The sequence below is a fragment of the Acinonyx jubatus genome, chromosome C1 (assembly GCF_027475565.1).
Source record: "Acinonyx jubatus isolate Ajub_Pintada_27869175 chromosome C1, VMU_Ajub_asm_v1.0, whole genome shotgun sequence".
NCBI classification, from domain to species: domain Eukaryota; kingdom Metazoa; phylum Chordata; class Mammalia; order Carnivora; family Felidae; genus Acinonyx; species Acinonyx jubatus.
Genome location: NC_069381.1, coordinates 202,841,687 through 202,859,370, shown reverse-complemented (window position 1 = coordinate 202,859,370; position 17,684 = coordinate 202,841,687). Strand labels below are relative to the sequence as shown.

Sequence of the window (17,684 nt, the reverse complement as noted above, 5' to 3'; positions counted from 1 at the left end):
GAGGGATACAGTGTGATATGGGCATACATTCTAATACTCTACGTCAGTAAACATGAACGGACTAAAGATCTATATGACAACATGGGCGAATATCACAAAGAAAATGGTGAGTAAAAGAAGCCCAAGGCAGAAGCATACATAACATAGAATTCCATTTATAGGGTGTTCCGCTAAGGGATGGTGTCAGAGAACTGGGGTGTGGGTACCTTGAGGGAGGTGCAGTGTAGCGGACCTGGGGGTACTGATGTTAAATGTGTAGGATTCTTCTTTTCTAAGAGGGTACATCTGCCTCCTGGAGAAGGTGAATAATTTATAGTTTACTGAACTAAACCGAATGCTCCTTATGATTGAATTTGATTCAGAAATGGCTCCATTCTCGAGTTTCAGTGGTTAGTTGAGAATCACAGCACATCATTCCACCTCTCCGCCCTAGGACAAACTAGTTACAATTTACAAAGTTGCAAGGGGGATAAGGTGCAAGTTCATGCCAATATTTTCTGGAATGCCAATATTTTGTGGAATATTTTCACAGCTGCAGTGAGCATCATGGTCGAAGTTTGCATAGATATATATTTTCCCAAGGGGCCAAAGAATCTCTTTTAAAAATATGTAAATACATGGGAAGGTCTGATTCCTTTTCCAAAAGTTGATCGGACAGATTTTGAAGCCAGTGCATTTTCTGTTAAGAGAGGCGTACAATTATAAGCTTATAGAAAAACATCACCCTTCAGTGAAACCGTAACACGCTGTATAATCCAAAAAGCAAGAACCTAATGAAAGAAAGAAACCTCCGGACACTGGGCTTCCATGGAAGGTTCAATCCAATCTCTTATTCTTATGTTACTAGTAACTGGAACTCACCTAAAACACAGATGCAACCCAGTAGTGCTGGATGTCAAAGCCGTGCTCTGTCCCTGGACGTGGCTGTTTTTATTCACGTAAGCAAAAGTGAATGTGCTGTCAGTACAATCTGGACTTTGAGCATTTACCCGAGTTCCCTCTCCCACAGTCTGAGACATAAGGCCACTCTGGGGACGTTCTCACTGAGGTAGGCTACCTGCTTCCCTCTGGCCACCTTGCCCATCTGACACCACCAAGAGGGACCATCTCTGTAGCTGCTGGCCTCGTCCACTTGGGCTCGGCTGCTCGGCCATTAGCCTCAAATAGTTCCCTGGCCTTCCTCCCCAGGCAGGCTAATTGCCACTTAATGGTCACATTCCCTCAGGTCTGACCACACACCAGTCTAGAACAGTTTCGTAGGCCAACCGATTTCTACCGCCGCAGGAAGGATACAAGCGGCTTCTGGTCGGAGGCGAACTGGCCCAGTACCAGTCTGTGTCTGCTTCAGTCCTTTAAATTTGGGGGTCCTGCCCTGCAGGGACCGCTGGCCTCTGGGTGATGCTAGTGCTTTGACCAACTTCTGCCTTTGCCTAGCTTCTGCGGGCTGCGTTCGAGGCTCAGTCTGGCTCCCCTCCTGGATCCAGAGCACTCCTGTGGGCCCCCTCAACTCACACTTGCAGAACAGATGGAAAACCGGGCCCCAACTGTGGCTTTTTGGACAGGGTGGAGAAAGGAAATAAAAAATTAATTTGCCTGTGCTGATGGCTAGGAATACCTACCACAAGCAGTTCTTACTGGAAATGCCCTAATTTTAGTTTGATTAATACAAAAACATAACAATGTCTTCAGTTTCCCATTATATCACCCTAACAAATGGCTCTGTGTACTTCTATAGTGGTTAACTAATAACGATTTAGTCTTTACAAAACCCACAACAACTTTAAAAACAAGAGAGGATGAATGCTTTACCATGAGTGCTTATTACTTTTGAAACCAGAAACAATTCTCTATTTTCATAAAAGGGTAAAAGTACGTCTCTTCAAGGTAAAGAAAACAACAATATGCATAATAACGTAGTGCTCCAAAACACAACCAAATTCCCTTTTTATCTCAGTAACGAACTTATCCTACAACAGAAAGTAAGGCTTGGTTGGGTATAATTTATATTATAATTAGCTTTCTTTTCCATATTAAGAAAGGCAGTTTGAAGTACATTTTTTTTTTTAAAGTAGTTTCAAAGAACTGGAAGAAAAAAAAAAAAAAACCACCAAAAATGCTCTAGTCCAAAGCCAGGATACAGTTTTGTATGCGCTGCAGATGATTTAATATTTGAGAAGCCTTTTCAACCTTCTCCAACTGCAACCAAAACTAAAGCAATACTTAGAGGAACGAAACAAATGAGTAAGCAAATAAAACCCAATATCTATATAATTATCCACACATCAAACAATTCAGGGACAATAAAATAGAAGAGCATTTCAGCTCATTCAAGTTCAAAATACCGGAACAACCATTCACGAATCTCACAACAACAACAAAACTTGTGGCTAATTTTACCGTTAACATATTGGGGATGATCGCCTTATCAGTCAAAAGACTTAAAATCAATTCTGTACAAGTTGATTCATTTCAGGCATCGCAAACGGAGTATGACCGACCTTCGTGATTTGCTCTCATCCTCCTTTCCCCACATAAACAAGTATAATGTCCAGTTTTGAGTCCTTGAAAGCGCAGGAAGATGCAATGGTGTCAATGTGGAAAGGGTACCCCTGGGTACCTCTTCTAAGGACAGATCCATTTCATTTTGGAGAAGTGTCCCTCCTACAGGCCAACCCTAATCCTAACCCTGACCATCACCGCCCATCACAGCCCCTGCTCACACAAGCCGGCTCCCCACCCAGCTGGACCAACCACCATCCCTGGCACCCTCCAACAACATTTAACGCAGCAATGGGCTCATTGTCCGGGCCAGGCCGTTAGACGCTTTCCAGAAATTCTCCCCACTGCAATCCTCTCAGGAATAAAACAAAGAATTTAAGCCCAGAGCTCCTTGGGTCTAGCCTCAGAGAGAAGACAGCCCAAGAAGATGACCCCACCATGTGAAGAGATGTGCAGAGAAGCTAAGGAAAGCATAGGGAGACTTCCGACAAAGATCTAGACCTCAGGTCCCATCCTCCCAAGGGCTACCTGTACCTCTACCCTTCCTACCGTGTGGTTATAAAAGCCAAAACATTTGCAAGGATGCCTGGGTGGCTCAGGTGGTTAATTGTCTGTCTCTTGGTTTTGGTTCAGGCCATGATCTCACAGTCGTGAGATCGAGCCCTGCATCAGGCTCTGCACGGGCAATGGGGCCTGCTTGGGATTCTCTCTCTCCTTCTCCCTCTCTTCCCCTTCCCTGCTCACACTCTCTCCCTCTCTCTCCCTTGCTCTCTCTCTCCCAAAATAAATAAATAAACTTAAAAGGAAACAACAACGACTTTCCCTTTAAGCTTAAGTGAGTTTGAGTTAGTGTCTATTCTTTGCCCTCAAGGAGTCCTGACTTGCGCGGATGGTAACCACTTGGGTTTGGGCATTCTCAGGAGTGAGAACTTTCTGGCCCCTGTTTTCAGGGCACTGCCTTTGTTAGCCCACAGGGGTGGCTTCTGGGGTCTTGTTTCTACTCTGGGTCCCATTCCCCTCACTGAGGCTCACTGGCCCAAGGGTAGCACCCAGGGCAATCAAGCTTTCATCTCTGGAAATTAAGATTTCTGACGTGAGAAAGAGGTTGTGGGGTTCTTTGAACAGTGGCACTCTAGTGGGAGAGGAAGGCGCTCTCAGACGCCCTGGTTCTATCCTTCTGGAGGCTTAGCTGCTCAACCCTGAGTTCCATGAGCTGAGTTCCAAGAGCTGTCCCAGTCCTTCCAATGCATTCTGCCCTCTCTTCCTTTATTTCCCTCCGCAGCTGGCTACAATTGGTTTACTCTTCAAACCAAGAGAACGTGAAATCACACACACACACACACACACACACACACACACACACACACACACGTTTCTGTAAATCATTGGTTAGGACACCTTTCTCTATGGGAAATGTAAGACTTCAATAAAAATCAGCTTGAGCAATGATGAACTTTTTACCTTGACCAAGCCGAGAGGTAGTGTGGCCCCAGCGGTGGTACATCAGCAGCTCAAGGATGTCATCAAGGCCACCGTGTTCTACCCCCGTGTTTTGCCACGAACAGTACGGACTTCTCTCCGAGGTCGATTCCCCCAGAGCTCACAGATTATCCCCATCCAGCAGGAGATGGAGACACTTCCCCGTGCACGGGACTGCATAATCAGATACGGAAATAAGATTCTAGCAGTGGTGTGAGTCAGAATTCATTCAGCTCGGTGACCACCCGAAGAGCGTGGGAAGGCAGGAGCCAGGGCGGTGCCCAACTTTCTCACTGAGACATCTTGGCAGATGAGACACCCATCTCTGAGGTGGGACCAGAGCTGGTTTGGCAGGATGGTGACACCACGCGTAGGTTCACTCAGGCCTGCCCAGGAGTCAGCCGGAGCCTGTCCCCGAAGCCTTGACATCAGAGAGCAAACCACTCACCCCCTGACATGCAGTGGTTTCTTCAGGGGCGAGATAAGTACATTTCCGCGCTGCTTGAATTGCTTCCTCTTCGTGCGCAGACAGCCATTTGCATCAAGCCATCAGCTACCTGCCTGACTTACGAGCTGGGCACGTCCCAGTCGTGGGCGATGAGAGCAGTTCACGATGTGGACGTGGCGGGTGCTTGCACAGGCTCTCTCTCCACCTGCCTTCCACCTTCCAGCTCCTTCCGTGCTCACAGCCAGTTCTGCAGGACAGTTAGTCTAATCAATGGCTCTCAACCCTGGCTGCACATTAAAATCAACTGAGGAGCTTTGAAAAAATACCAATGCTTAGGATCTGTGTGTGTGTGTGTGTGTGTGTGTGTGTGTGTGTGTGTGTGTGTGTTGTCTCCATTCTTTAGGTATTGTGGATAACGCCGCTGCTATGCATGTGGGTGTCCAAATACCCCCCGGGGGAGATTTTAAAAAAGCCTTCCCGGGGATGTGACTATGCAGTCACTGAGAACCATTAGTGCGAGGCAGTCCCCGGTGGCTGCAAGGGGTCCAGGAGGGAGGCCCGGCCCAGCTGCTCCACGCGAAGTACAGTACTTGTCACACCAAGGCGTCAGCAGCTCGCACATCTGTCACCATCAACACGCAGAGACTCGGGAGGGTGAGGTAGGGTTTGTTTCTGTGTGTATCTCGCAGATCTGGCTCCCAGCCCAGCACCTGCAGTAAACTATTCAGCTGCTGCTGAGTGACAAAGACTTGCCAATCCGTAATTTAACTCGATCCTGCTATTAAAAGGAACTGTTCCCTCCTGCTACTAGGAATTACGTACCGTCACACCCTGGCCTGGGCCTGCGTCCGGCTCTAAGATCTTTATGAAATAAAATTCCACGTGTGGGAGAAACCCCGGGGCGGGGGGGTTGGCGATGGCGCCACGGGGTGGGGGTGAGGGTGGGGAAGAAGTTTCTACAGCTTTGCTCCAGTTTCTTCTGGGACGGATGCCCCAAAGAGAGCAGCTGGGCCCGTTCCTTGCAGCTGAATGAGAGGCTTAAACAGTCTTCCCTGCAAATAGCTGCTGCCCCATCCCCATAACCCACTTTAAAAAGCAAAGACAGGCACCACGCTGTGTCTTTCTTGAGGTGGGTTTTCTGTGCCCTTTACTCATGTCTGCGGCTCCACATTCTCGTGCTGATGCTGGTTTGCATTTCAACCTGAATTCTCGCGATCCCTTTTTATGAAAGCCTGCGGAAATTAAAAAGTAGCCCCAGATGAAAGGAATGCCAAACACCCGCGAGAGCGCTGGCTGGTTCCACATTGAAGTCCACGGCCGTACTTGGAGGGACCCTCCTCCTAATGCGAAGCAGCGGTGTGGCGAATTGAGAATGCTCCCCTCTCCCATCCCCTGTTGGCTCAGAGGCCAGATACGCTGTGTGTGTGACGGGACGGGGACCGCAAGGACGAGTCTCGGGAGGGAGATGAAGCGCCTGGTTCCCTAACTGCTCCTCTAGCGTCTTCAAGGTCTGGTCGGGCCGGAATGAGGATGGGGCGGAAGCTGCCGGGTCGTGCCAATTCAGGGTCAGAGCTGGCCTTTATTTAAAATATGGCTGTCCTGGGGGCGCCTGGGTGGCTCAGTCGGTTAAGCATCCGACTTCGGCTCAGATCATGATCTCACGGTTCGTGGGTTCGAGCCCTGCATCGGGCTCTGTGCTGATGGCTCGTGGAGCCTGGAGCCTGCTTCCGATTCTGCATCTCCCCCTCTCTCTCAAAATAAATTAATAAACTTTAAAAGAAAAATATGGATATTTTGCTTATCATGGACATCTTTTGCATTAATTTTGCTTTTTTCCTAAGTGTTCCATTAAAATCATTTATCTTGGTCGCGGACTTGTCTGGCGCTCCCTCCATGTGGCACCTGGCCTGCCTCCCCCGAGGCCCAGCCCTGACTCCAGTGGCTTTCGGCTCTTCCTTGCTTTTCTGAGTTAGCCTGTGCTTTAAGAGGAAAGCACGAGGGTCTCTCACCGCATCCCGTGCGGCCATAAGCCCCCTTTCTCTGGGTTTACGTCCTCCCAGCCTCTGCCTCTGCTCATTCTCACAAGCTCTCTCAATCCATCTGTTCACCTCTGCTGCTTCTGCCCCCCTACCCCCCAACCCCGCTCCCCGCCACCCTTCTTGCGATGGCCAACACCAGGAGGACAGGCAGGAGGGTGGCCTTTCCCTCAGAGCCATTTTCTGCTAACACAATTTTTGAGCGTCACATGGAGAGTAACACAATTAGCAAGGGCCCATTCCGTTCTAGAGAAATCTTTCTTGTGCCAATTACGATGATAAATAGTGTCCTGTGGTTAGCCATGGCCAGCCTCGTGCTCTGGAACTCCAAGGCAGCTGGCTGGCACACCTGGAAACAGAGCTCTGAGGTCATTGTAACCGCGTGAACCGCCGCAGCCCTAGAAACATACGCAATTCGGTAAAAGGGTAGGCGAACCTTTAAATGCAGACGCGTCTCTCTGTGTCACCACAACCGCCAGCCCAGAGCAGTCTGGAAAGGAAGCAAGGCCTATACTTCTGGGCTCTTTTGACCTGATGGGACCCTTTCCCTGGAGAGGGCAGCTGAGATCCTTACAATCCAGGCCCGTCTCTGTAAGGACCTAAGTGGGAAGCCATATCCACATGCTCCCATCCTTGACCCTGAGCGTTGCTCCTGCATCACTGGTAAACCAGCATGAAAAGAAATGAGCTGAGTCTCTGTTGTCATTCTAGCCAATCTTTCAAGTCAGAAGAGCCTAGCCCAGCTCAGCCTCCTCGATATTATCTTTCTTTTTTAATTTTTCTATTAAAAAAATTTTTATAATGTTTTTAGTTTTGAGAGAGAGAGACAGAATGAAGAGTTGGGGAGGTGCAGAGAGAGAGGGAGACACAGAATCCGAAGCAGGCTCCAGGCTCCGAGCTGCCAGCACAGAGTTTGACACGGGGCTCGAACTCACAAACCGAGAGATCGTGACCTGACCCAAAGTCGATGCTTAATCGACTGAGCCATCCAGGCGCCCCTCCCTGGATATTATCTTAGTGATTCATTATTATTATTACGCAAGAGTCACAACATCATAATTACTTACCTCACTGGCCTGATGGGAAGTACAAGCACGTATGCAAATAGCTGTAGAAGTATGCAGCGTAAAAAACACACCGACACGCTGGCCGCGGTGTTATTTGGACAGTCACCCCAAGACCTGCCCACAGGGACTTACCAGGACCGTGTGCATCCCAGTGTAGACTCTGCTGAGACACACCAAGGTGGAAAACACCACAGCCGTCAGCAACCCCAGAACAAAGGGATACTGTCGGGGGGAGAAGAGAAAACAAGGCGATTAGACCATGCTCACGTAGTTTGACGCCGTGGGAGGAGAGCATCCTGGCTTAATAGCCACCGAAGTCAATCTCCATTTCCCTAGACCAGCAGTCTGATGGTCTAAAACCATTTGAAAAGTGGGAAAATGGAGCAAAGGAAAGGGGAGGGCGCCCAGGACCATAGCGCTGGGGAGGAAGTTTCACAACATATAAACTATAAACATACCAACGAGACTTCGTTAGAACTTGGCCTTAAGCCAGTTTTAGTGAAGTAAATCGTTTTTTATTTCGACCTATTCTTCTCCGTAGAGTAACATGTATGAAGTATACAGTGCTGAGCGAGGGGCAAGGTGGATGGGCCGTACTACCACCTGGAAGTCCAACCAGCTCCGTCCCCACCGAGCGCTGTGTGGTCAAGTTTGGCCAACAGCTGGCTCCCTAAGGAAGCCCAGGGGCAATGGGCCCAAGCGAAGAATGGGCACCTTTACATACGGATGTTAAGGCAAAAATCCAGACTTCGCTAAATCTCAACATTCGCTGGCGGGTAACAATGAAGCCAATGATGAATCTCATTGAATCTCAACAATGAATCTCAACATTCGCTGGTGGGTAACATGAGCGGAAGAATCCGGCTCATGCGGAGTCATATAAGGAACATGCAGATATTCTGCTCATAAACAGAGACGTAGAGATAAAATCCATGTGCTTCAAGCACTGACGCCTGTGGGGTTTCACGGTGAGAAAGGTAAAGACGACAGAGAGCTGTCGATATTACGTGAGGCTCTGTACAGTCACCTGCTCCGTCAATCGTCACACAACTCTGCGAAGTGGGCTCTATCATTAGGTCCATTCCACAAATGAAGACAGCCTTAAACTTGATAACCCTTACATCGCTATTGAACTTTGGCACAAAGATGCCTTCCCATTAATCATCCCATTTGATCCTCACAATAGGAGCTGGGCTCAGACAGGCAGACTGTGCCCAAGGTCACACAGCCGGTAAAGGGTAAGAGTCAGAACTGGAAGCCACAATTTCCATCTCCAAGCCCAACACATTCTTTTTTGTTCTTTTTTTAATGTTTGTTTATTTTTGAGAGAGAGAGAGTGCTATCAGGGGAGAGGCAGAGAGAGAGGGAGACAGAGAATCCGAAGCAGGCTTTATGCTATCAGCACAAAGCCTGATGGAGGGCTCGAACTCATGAACCATAAGATCATGACCTAAGCCGAAGTCAGATGCTTAACCAGCTGAGCCACCCAGGTGTCCCCCCAACATTCTTTCTGATGTAAGGTGTGAATACAATCACACATGGTCGTACGTCTTTTCTTAACATTCATCATTAACCGGGTCTCAGATTTTAAGAAAAAGTGTTAAAAAGTAATGAGTTAATGCATTCAGAAGTTAGAGTTTGGGCATTAGCCTAAACACATATAAAGAAACCATATTTAGAAATGTTACAGCAAAGAACCCAAATAGCTACACATATTTATCATTAAAAATTGACTAGGAAGGGGCACCTGGGTGGCTCAGGTCATGCTCTCACGGTTCGTGAGTTCGAGCCCACATCGGGCTCTGTGCTGACAGCTTGGAGCCTGGAACCTGCTTCACATTCTGTGTCTCCCTGTCTCTCTGCCCCTCTCCCACCCGTGCTCTGTCCCTCTCTCTCTCAAAAACAAACAAACATTAAAGGAATTTTTTAACTAAAAAAAAAAAAAATTGAGTAGGAAAGAAGTCTGCAACAACTCAGGCTGAAAACTGCTACATCATGGGAGCTGAAAAGCATTTTTAAAGGAGGACCAAGTGGCCTTGAAACGAGTATACAAATGGTTCTTGTTGCTGTTTTCTTGCAGTCCGCTGCTAGTTGAGGCTTTTTTCCTGTGCAATGTCAGCACGCTCACAGGCCTCTCTGGGTGATGAGGACCAGCCCTGGGTCCACCGTGTCCTGCTGGGGCAGGTGCCCTGCGGATGATGCAGCTCAGAAGTCTGCGTTAAGTTAATTCCAACAGGCAGTACTTGAGAACTGACACACTTTTGACCCTGGCGTGATGTCTAAGTTACGGCAGAAGACTATACCTGGTTGGATACATTCCTGGGACCTGTCCCTTTCCCATCCGGGAACCTGAGGTCTGACTCCAGGCGACCAGGTAGAAGACTCCAGAGGCAGAGAGCCAGGATCCAGCGCTAATCCTGTCCTTGTCCAACTACATCCGGCTGACCGCCCCCCCCCCCCCAGTTCTGCACAACGCAGAACACAGAACGGGCTTCGAGGGTGCAGGGACAAGGCGAAATGACACTGTCGTTTACATACATGACTGCTAGGTTTAACGAAATCTAAAGTTTCCAGAGAGTAAAAGGGAAAAATTATTAAATTCAATGCAAACGTGGAGCCAAACGCCTCAGGTAGGCAAAGCAAAACTTGACCGCGGTACTGACGTAACTTTCGAAAGGTCTGACTGTAATCGGCATCTAAGCAGATATTAATGAAGTGAAATTCTTCCGTTTTCAAGTTATTAATCTCTTGTCATTTAGAGAGGAATCTAGAAAACACGGAGCCATTATTTCTAGTGGTTGAGCCCCAACCAGGGGCAGAGGCATCCTTGGGAGCCAACGGGGGGGGGGGGGGGGCACAGACTCTTTCCTGCCCTGGGCCCCGGGGAGTCTAGCAAGAGGATTTATTGGGTGGAGTCATCTCAGCCCTGGAGGACCATGTACGAGGATCATAAGCTCCTCACGTCTGCCGCAAACAGAAGATGAGAAAACCGATCACGTACTGTCTCGTCGGGAGCAGTCCATGTCATACTCGTTGGGGGGGGGGAGGGGGTGTTATTACCGGGGGGTGTGCCTTTCACTCTGAGGCACAGCCTGACTTGGATGCTAACCCTTATGTCCCTTTCTCTACGAAGAAACTGTCACTGATGGCTCAATACATTTCAGTCCCCCCGAGTCTCAATTTCATAAACCTCAACGCCCCTCAGAAAAGACAACTCTGAAGCAAAACACCTCTCTTTGCCACCTCACGGCATGGGTGGCGGCCTCACCTGGTATCTGTCCATCGTAGAGATGAGGAGGGTGAAGGAAATGGTGGTGGCCGCCATGGCGTGGGTAGATGGCATTCCATACTCAGCAATCACTCTCTTCTCCAGTTTCACGACAGGAGGGGAGAAGGGGCGGGGCCACTTCAGGATGTCCTTGGCCATCTGGCCAATATACATCACCAACTGCAAAACCAAAGGACGGGGGTGAGTCTAACCGAGTAAGTGAAATCCCTCGGTTGTGTGAATTTATTTGGGGGATCCCAGTCTGTTGGTGGAAATCCCCTTCCTCTCTGACCCAGCTGCCTCCTGGGAAAGTCTCGTAGGATGCATCTTAGTCCATAAAAAGAGACACAGGCCGTCTGAACTCCAGAAGACCACTGCGCCCCTAAGATAGGACATTAACACATACCTTAATTTGAATGATATACTCAAAAAGCATTTCCATAGTTCCTATGTGTGCCAGGTACTGTTCTAAGAGCTTTACAAATGTTAATTCACTTAATCCAATGACACCTACAGAACGCAGGTAGAGAACAAGATTCGAATCCAAGGAGTTTTGCTTCAAAATCTGTGCCTTATGCCACCATGATAATACCTCAAAGCTGGGATAGTTCTCAAATCAGACAGTCTTTGTTCTCAAGTTTTAACCAGAAAAGTGACTGTTCTGGGGGCACCTGGGTGGCTCAGTTGGTTGAGCATCCAACTTCAGCTCAGGTCACGATCTTGCATTCGTGGGCTTGAGACCCATATCAGGCTCTGTGCTGACAGCTCAGAGCCTGGAGCCTGGTTCAGATTCTGTGTCTCCCTCTCTCTCTGCCCCTCCCCTATGTGTGCTCTGTCTCTCTTTCTCTCTCAAAAATAAACATTGAAAAGAAAAGAAAAGAAAAGAAAAGAAAAGAAAAGAAAAGAAAAGAAAAGTGATTGTTACAGAGCTTCTGCTTAAGAATTTTTGGGGGGGCACCTGGGTGGCTCAGTCGGTTAAGCGTCCAACTTCAGCTCAGGTCATGATCTCACGGTCTGTGAGTTCAAGCCCCATGTCAGGCTCTGTGCTGACAGCTCAGAGCCTGGAACCTGCTTCCGATTCTGTGTCTCCCTCACTCTCTGCCCCTCCCCCGCTTGTGCTCACTCTCTCTCTCTCAAAAATAAATAAAAATTTTTTCGAATGTTACTCTATTTTTGAATCTTACACTGTTATCTAAATGCACGTAGGCAACACACTGGATATAATTTAATTTCTTTCAGTAATCAGGAGCATCAGTAAGATACATGGCAGGAGCATTTCCAACCCTCAAATACAGACAACTCAACCTAGAGTTTTCTCAAGTGATTGTTCACGGTGACATGAATGAAGAAACGGCTCCCCTCCCTTCTTTCTCTTAAAGCACAAGATACAAACCAGAATTCGACTTCCATTACCCTTCAGGGACGAACAGGAAGGACTATCAACCACAGACTTCCTGTGGCAGAGAGCTCTCGAGGACACTTTCAGGATCAGGCACAAAGCTGGAAGAGCAGCCCCTCTACTCAAGCCTGCATTTGCCATGCGAAGTGTGGCCTGAAGACGGGCCGGGTGTGCCCCACCCTGGGCCCCAGTCTCAAATGCAGCATCTCAGGCCCCAGCCCGGACCTACGGAATGAGAGCCCGGCTTTCACAAGACTCTCAGGTGGCTCGCGTGCACATGAGAATTGGAGAAGCCCCACGTGACACTGTATTCTCGCACGGGTCCCTTTGTCCCGGGCTTTAATCATAAACCTCCTCATCTTACCACGACCGTATTGATTTTACTAGGCCTCTGTTCAGCTCGTGATGGGTGGAGTCACCTTGCTTTGGGACGAGACCAGCCATGAGTGCTTTAGGGCCTGGCCACATTCTGGTGCTTTCTTTTAGCTCGCTTAATTCTGAGCATTATTCCAGCGTACTCACGTGCCCCAGAAGGCACTGCTTATGTTTCGTGCCCCACTGCCATTTTGCTCTGGGTTAAAAAACCAAGAACCACTGTGTGCACAGCAGGCCAAATCCACAGGCTTTAAAGCCTCAGTGACAATCACTGAATTCCATAGCTGTGATTTCTAATCGGACTTTGAAATTCAACCTCTTTACCGTCCCCTTATTACCAGGAACTACTGTCCTGGAAACCGGCTCACTCTTTTATGTTTCCGCCTCCCTCCTGTGAACCTGTAAAAACCGCATCAGACTGACAATTATGTGTGGGGACGGAAAACTTGCAGCCATCACCGACGACCAGGAATGTCTCAGAAGCCGCTTGAGATCCATTTCTCAACACTGGCCCTTCCCCACTCACCAACAAAAACGAAATATTGCAGGCATGGTAATTCTAGTTTGCTTAAGAGTACTTAAAATCCGCAGACAGGAACCCTTGAAATCATTAAGTGAAGACAGCCAGGGGGCCTGCAGACAAATTTTTAAATTTCCTTGGAGTTCACAAGTCCCTCTGACTCCACTTCTATTTTGCCTGCTACGTTTGAAGGATGTTTTTAAGAATTAGGACAGTTGTTCGTTTCATTTAAAAAAATATTACCGCCGCATATTGTTTCTGACCCATAAATTTCAAATACCAATTACTGTAATGACAGCTCTCCTTAAACAGAAAATAGAGCTCTATTTTTCAAGTCCTAGGGAAGCAATACCTCTTGTGGGCCGGGGAGTCCTGTCTCTGCCCTCGCATTCATTACAGGGAAGCTACAATGAGCCGAGCCCTGTATGAGGTCCCCGTGACACAAACAGAAGGTCTCATCGTAATGCCAACACACTTTGAAAAAAATTATCCAACGAATCCTATGGATACATATATATGTAGAGACAGAATGAAGAAGCCAGAACAAAAACAAAGAAAAAAGAAGTACATACTGTATGATCTTGTTTTTATAAAATTCTTGAAATGTTAACTTTATAGCACAGAAAGCAGACCAATGGTTGCCAGGAAGGCGGTAAAGAAATTACAAATGGGATATGCACCTAGGCCAAAATTCTCCAACCTGTACATTTTAAGTATGTGGAAAGTTTGCGAACACACTAATTATAGAATTGGACATTTTCAATGGGTGGATTGTACAGTGTGTGAATTATACCTCAATAAAGCTGTTAAAGACGTGTTTATTGTAGGTCAATCACATCTCAACAAGTGGTTGCCTTAGCTTGCTTGGGTTGCCACAGCAACTAAACATAGGCTGGTGGCTTATAAACAAGGGAAACTTGTTTCTTATATTCTAGAGGATGGAAAGTCCAAGATCAAGATGCCAGCAGATCTGGTATCTGATGGGGACCTGCTTCCTGGCTCACAGACAGCCATCTTGTCGCTGGGTCCTCACATGACGGAAGGAGTGAGGGAGCTCTCTGGGGTGCCTTTTACATGGGCACTCAGCCTATTCATGAAGGTCCACCCTCATGACCAAAGCACTTCCCTAAGGCCCTACCTCCTAATACCATCCCATTGAGTACTAGGTTTCTGCATGTTAACATTTCAAAAGTTCTTCTCAAGTATGAGGAGATGTGCCGGTGGGTCTGGCCATGAGACACTGTATGGAAGGGCATCTGGATGTTCAGCTTACTAGTACGTTCGGGGAAGAGGCATAGCCAGATCTGATCTGTCCTCTGGTGTCCTGGGCAGAGTGGGGGCAAAGACATCAAGACTAAAGGGAAGGAGGCCAGGTAAGAGAATATTGCAAAATCCAGGTGAGAGATAAAGGTGGGATCAAGGTCAGCAAAAGTGGGGCAGCAGACAGAATTTTTAAATGCTTTGGGGCGCCTGGGTGGCTCAGTCGGTTAAACGTACGACTTTGGCTCCTGTCACGATCTCACGGTTTGTGAGTTCGAGCCCCGCATCAGGCTCTGTGCTGACAGCTCCGAGCCTGGAGCCTCCTTTGGATTCTGTGTCTCCCTCCCTCTCTCTCCTCCTCCCCCACTCTCATTCGGTCTCTCTCTCTCTCTCTCTCTCAAAAATAAACATTAAATTTAAAATAAAAAGAAGTATTGGGGCGCCTGGGTGGCGCAGTCGGTTAAGCATCCAACTTCAGCCAGGTCACGATCTCGCGGTCCGTGAGTTCGAGCCCCGCGTCAGGCTCTGGGCTGATGGCTCAGAGCCTGGAGCCTGCTTCCGATTCTGTGTCTCCCTCTCTCTCTGCCCCTTCCCCATTCATGCTCTGTCTCTCTCTGTCCCAAAAATAAATAAAAAACGTTGAAAAAAAATTTTTAAATAAAAAGAAGTATTAAAAAAAACTTTTTAAGACAAAAGAATTTCAAACAGGTTTATAAATGTAAGAATGGCAAGTAGAAATTATTTAAATAAGAGAGGAAAAAAACCCCAGAAATGGATGGACTAGGGACCCAGAGGTGATTGTGCACACGGAAGTGTTTCAGTTCAGAAGAGCTGAACTACAGGTCCTCACAAGGGACATGCTATCTCCTGGCAGACATTCCTGATTAGCTCGATGATTACGGGCACCAGCAGCATTAAGAGGGGGGAAGGCCAGGGATACGACATGCCACTGAACGCACAAGATGGTCACCCTAGGAAATCGTTCTTTGTGTCCAATATGATTCTTGAGGGCTCTGCCAGACATCCTTGTAGGTGAACACCTATCTGTAATCCTCTGAAGGGAGAGCCTAATTCTCTGCTAGAAGGAACCACCAAATATTTTCTTGCGAGGTTTGAACACACACTGAAGTTTCTGAGAACAGAACTACCAAGGAAACTGAGGGAAGACTGAAATTTCGGTTGATTTGAAACTTTATCTAGAATTGCTAACCATGTGGGGCAGTTGGGTCACCAATGGAAAGGCTGCTTGATGCGTGAGAGGCTCGCACACCGCATGCCTGTGTCCACACCACCATAGTTGACACACTCACAGTGACACTGTTTATAGGTGCAAGGATCCTACTATTACCCTATGTGGACATGCCCTCGCATTTACTTATTTTATTTATTTTTTATTTTTTATTTTTATAAATTTTTTTAAACGTTTATTTATTTTTGAGACAGAGAGAGACAGAGCATGAACGGGGGAGGGTCAGAGAGAGAGGAAGACACAGAATCCGAAGCAGGCTCCAGGCTCTGAGCTGTCAGCACAGAGCCCGACGCGGGGCTCGAACTCACGGACCGCGAGATCATGACCTGAGCCGAAGTCGGACGCTTAACCGACTGAGCCACCCAGGCACCCCTATTTTTTTATTTTTAAAGTTTATTTATTTTGAGAGAGAGAAAAAGCACAAGTGGGAGAGGAGCAGAGAGAGGAGAGAGAGAGAATCCCAAGCAGGGTCCGCACGGTCAGCGTGGAGCCCCACGCGGAGCTCGAACATACGAACCGTGGGATCATGACCTGAGCTGAAGTCGGACAGTTAACCAACTGAGCCACCCAGGTGCCCCAGCATTTGCTTATTTTAAAAGTCACCTTATTACAAGGCAGAGTTTTAGAAATTATGTAAGTAGGTCATATTATCTATGAATAATATGCTTTGAAAGAAAGCAAAGCGGGCACTATAAAACATTTAGAATATAAAAGGAGGTGCTACCATGCTAAGTTTAGGAAGCCAGACACAAAAGACCACATATTGCCTGGTTCCATTTATATGAAATATCCAGAACAGGCAGATCCATAAAGTCGGACCAATAGATTAGTGATTGCCTAGGGCTTGGAGGCCAGATGTCTACAATCGAGGTGTCAGGGGACCGCATTCCTACAGGGTTCTAGGGCAGAACCCTTTTTTGCCTCTTCCCGTTTCTGGTGGCTGGAGGCCCTCCTAGGCCTGTGGCCACATCCCTGCGATCTCTGCCCCTGTGGTCACTTGCCTCTTCCCCTTCCCTCTGTCTCTTGCCCTTCTGCCCATCTCAACTCTCCCTCTGCTTTTTTCTTATGAGGGTACTGGCCACTGGATTGAAGGCCCACTCAGACATCCAGGAGGATCTCCTCATCTCAAGATCCTTAACTGAATTCATCTGCCATCCTTCTTTTTCTAAAAAAAATAGTGTTCACAGGTCCCGCGTATTAGGATGTAGATGTGTCTTTTTGACGAGGACCATCTAATCCACTCTATTCAGCAAATAGTGAGTGCAAGTGAATGACCACGCATTGCGCTGGTTTCAGGATGACCGCGGAGAACAACACAGATAAGATCTTTGTCCTCATGGAGCATATGAATGGAAACATTAGCAAAAAGTATGCTTAGCTTCTTTGCATTTTACTGGTTCAATAAAACAACATCATCATGCTAACAACAACAAAAAAAAGGTGCGCTGGATCTTATAGAATCAAAAAGTCTAAAATATTAAAAACATTACTGTAGATATGAGCATCACATGTCATTAGGGAATTACAAAATAAAACAATGAGATATCATTACATATCTATCAGAATGGCCCAAATCTATTTTTTTAAATATGAAATTTATTGTCAAACTGGTTTTCATACAACACCCTGTGCTCATCCCAACAGGTGCCCTCCTCAATGCCCATCACCCACCCTCCCCACCCTCCCACCCCCCATCAACCCTCAGTTTGTTCTCAGTTTTTAAGAGTCTCTTATGCTTTGGCTCTCTCCCTCTCTGACCTCTTTTTTTTTTTTTCCTTCCCCTCCCCCATGGGTTCCTGTTAAGTTTCTCAGGATCCACATAAGAGTGAAAACATATGGTATCTGTCTTTCTCTGTATGACTTATTTCACTTAGCATAACACTCTCCAGTTCCACCCACGTGGCTACAAAGGGCCATATTTCATTCTTTCTCATTGCCACGTAGTACTCTATTGTGTATATAAACCACAATTTCTTTATCCATTCATCCGTTGATGGACATTTAGGCTCTTTCCACAATTTGGCTATTGTTGAAAGTGTTGCTATGAACATTGGGGTGCAAGTGCCCCTATGCATCAGTACTCC

General features: G+C 47.4%; 1 protein-coding gene across 9 annotated transcripts in view; it reads right to left on the bottom strand.

The window, feature by feature from the left end:
- SGPP2 (sphingosine-1-phosphate phosphatase 2) overlaps positions 1-17,684 on the bottom strand; it is a 111,838-nt gene that overhangs the window by 19,537 nt on the left and 74,617 nt on the right. For all 9 annotated transcript variants that reach the window (XM_027049518.2, XM_027049533.2, XM_027049527.2 and 6 more), the window contains 2 exons: positions 10,798-10,977; positions 7,662-7,751 (listed from right to left, as the gene is read on the bottom strand). In XM_027049518.2, coding sequence (XP_026905319.1) covers positions 7,662-7,751; positions 10,798-10,977 — 270 coding nt within the window. The remainder of the gene's footprint in view (positions 1-7,661; positions 7,752-10,797; positions 10,978-17,684) is intronic.